This window comes from Glycine soja, chromosome 20, assembly GCF_004193775.1.
Source record: "Glycine soja cultivar W05 chromosome 20, ASM419377v2, whole genome shotgun sequence".
Lineage (NCBI taxonomy): Eukaryota > Viridiplantae > Streptophyta > Magnoliopsida > Fabales > Fabaceae > Glycine > Glycine soja.
In genome coordinates, this window is record NC_041021.1 from 50,285,617 (window position 1) to 50,287,999 (window position 2,383).

Consider the following 2,383-nt stretch of genomic DNA (forward strand, 5'->3'; position numbering starts at 1 on the left):
AAAGTAAATAGAAAAGACCAGAGATCGCCACAACAACTCACACTAATATTTATTTGCCCAAAGTAATAAACCAATCTTTCATTTTTAAGAATGAGAGAGAGAGCACTCACTATTCACAGTCAATATCGACTGGTTAAGAGTTGTCTGTAGGGCACACCCACACCCTCCTCACGCAACTTGTAAAATTGTGAGTGACGTACAACTAGCATATTACACACAAACACGTGGCCCTTGGTGTGTGTGTATATATATATATATATATATAGATGCATTTGCACTTGAAGCAACCACAATTACAAACATATATCCCTATTCTTCTCTCCTCATATTACCCTTCTTTCTTATATCGATGGATCTTTTGTTCTTATGCCTCCTTCCCTTCTTATTGTACTCTTTCTTTACCTTCTACAAGTTGATTATTCTTCAACGTAGATCAGGACAAGCATGCTACATGTTGGCTTACGAGTGCTTTATGCCCCCAGAAGACACGAAACTCGACACGAACTCCGCAGCAAAAATCGTGCTACGAAATAGAAAGCTGAGGTTGGAGGAGTTAAGGTTCCTCCTGAAAACCATCGTGAGTTCTGGTATTGGGGAGAACACTTACTGCCCCAGAACCGTTCTGGAAGGGAGAGAAGAGTGTCCAACTCTGAAGGACACGTACGAGGAGATAGACGAGATCATGTTCGATACACTGGACAACCTCTTCAAGAAGACAGGAATTCGTCCCTCGGAGGTAGACATCCTTGTGGTGAACGTGTCCTTGTTCTCCCCAGCACCTTCTCTCACAGCACGCATCATAAACAGGTACAAGATGAGGGAGAACATCAAGGCCTTCAACCTTGCCGGAATGGGGTGCAGTGCGAGCGTTGTTGCTATCGATGTCGTGCAACAGCTTTTCAAGACTTACGAGAACTCCGTTGGGGTTGTTGTGAGCACTGAGGATCTCGGTGCGCATTGGTACTGCGGAAGGGACAAGAAAATGATGCTTTCTAACTGTCTCTTTCGCTCTGGTGGCTGCTCCATGATGTTTACGAACAAGGCTTCTCTCAAGAGCCGTGCGATATTGAAACTGAAGCACATGGAGAGGACTCAGTATGGTGCTGATGATGAGGCTTACAACTGCTGCATACAGATGGAGGATGAGTTAGGGTATTCAGGTTTTCTCCTCACCAAGAGTCTTGTGAAGAGTGCTGCTCAAGCCTTGACGGTGAATCTTCAAGCGATGGCGCCAAATATTCTGCCACTGTGGGAAATGGTGAGGTTCTTTTTTGCATCTATATGGTATAGTGGGATGAAGAAGAGGGAGCTGCTACCCTTTGTCACTGGGATGGTTCTTGGAAAGGGTAATAAGAAGAAGACAAAGTTGAATGTGTTGGGAGGGGGTTTGAATTTCAAAGCTGGGATAGAGCACTTTTGTGTGCACCCTGGTGGGAGGGCAGTTATTGATGGGGTTGGTAAGGGTTTAAGGCTCAATGAATATGACCTTGAGCCTGCAAGGATGGCACTTCACCGTTGGGGTAACACTTCTGCTGGTGGACTTTGGTATGTTTTAGGGTACATGGAGGCCAAGAAGAGGCTCAAGAAGGGGGATAGGATCCTCATGATTAGTCTTGGAGCTGGGTTCAAGTGCAACAACTGTGTTTGGGAGGTCATGAGGGACTTGTCTGATACTAATGTGTGGAAGGACTGCATAGAAACTTACCCTCCAGACACACTAAACAACCCTTTCAAGGAAAAGTATGATTGGATCAATGATGAATATCTTAGCTTTGTGAGGTTGGATTTTAGCAGGATGGTCCTTTAGGAGGGGTACAGAGAGGGGGGGGGGGGGGGGGGGGGGGGTTCAGTAAAATAAGAAGAGAAAAGGAAAGAATATAAACTCTAGACTATACAGGTTATTTAAATTAGGAAGATGTGGATGTCATCATGCTAATTTCCTGCAGCTTTTTAAATATTTGTTCACGTTCATGTTTAAACACAGTTCTTTTTATCTGGTTAGAGGAGGAAAAACAAGTGTAGAGTTGATTTGTTGACAAAGCTTCTTCAAAATCATGTACTATTGTGCTATTGGTGAAATAAAGTTTCATGTCATTAATGTGGGTTTGATTTTGTTCTCAACTGGGGTTGCTGACTTGCTTGTAGAACCTAAATTTCTGCATGGCTGTCGCTTCTTCAAAATGCATTTTTCCAATGAGTTTCTTTGTTTAATTTTTTTTGTTGGTGCTGTTAACTATTCCGTCGGCCCCTGATATAATGATAATAAGAATGAAGATTTTTTTCTTATAAGATTATCTTTTAATTTATGGTTATATTAATTATTATTTTTTATACATTCTTACTTAATTATTGTTTCTTCAAATATTAATGAAAAATAATTTTA

The 2,383-nt window shown here is 41.8% G+C and overlaps 1 protein-coding gene across 1 annotated transcript; it reads left to right on the top strand.

The window, feature by feature from the left end:
* The first annotated feature begins 293 nt into the window (after positions 1–293).
* On the top strand, positions 294–2,107 carry LOC114402266 (3-ketoacyl-CoA synthase 19-like). The gene has a single exon (XM_028364775.1). It carries the CDS (start codon positions 350–352, stop codon positions 1,805–1,807), a length of 1,458 nt encoding a protein of 485 aa, XP_028220576.1. The 5' UTR covers positions 294–349; the 3' UTR covers positions 1,808–2,107.
* Positions 2,108–2,383: the final 276 nt, after the last annotated feature.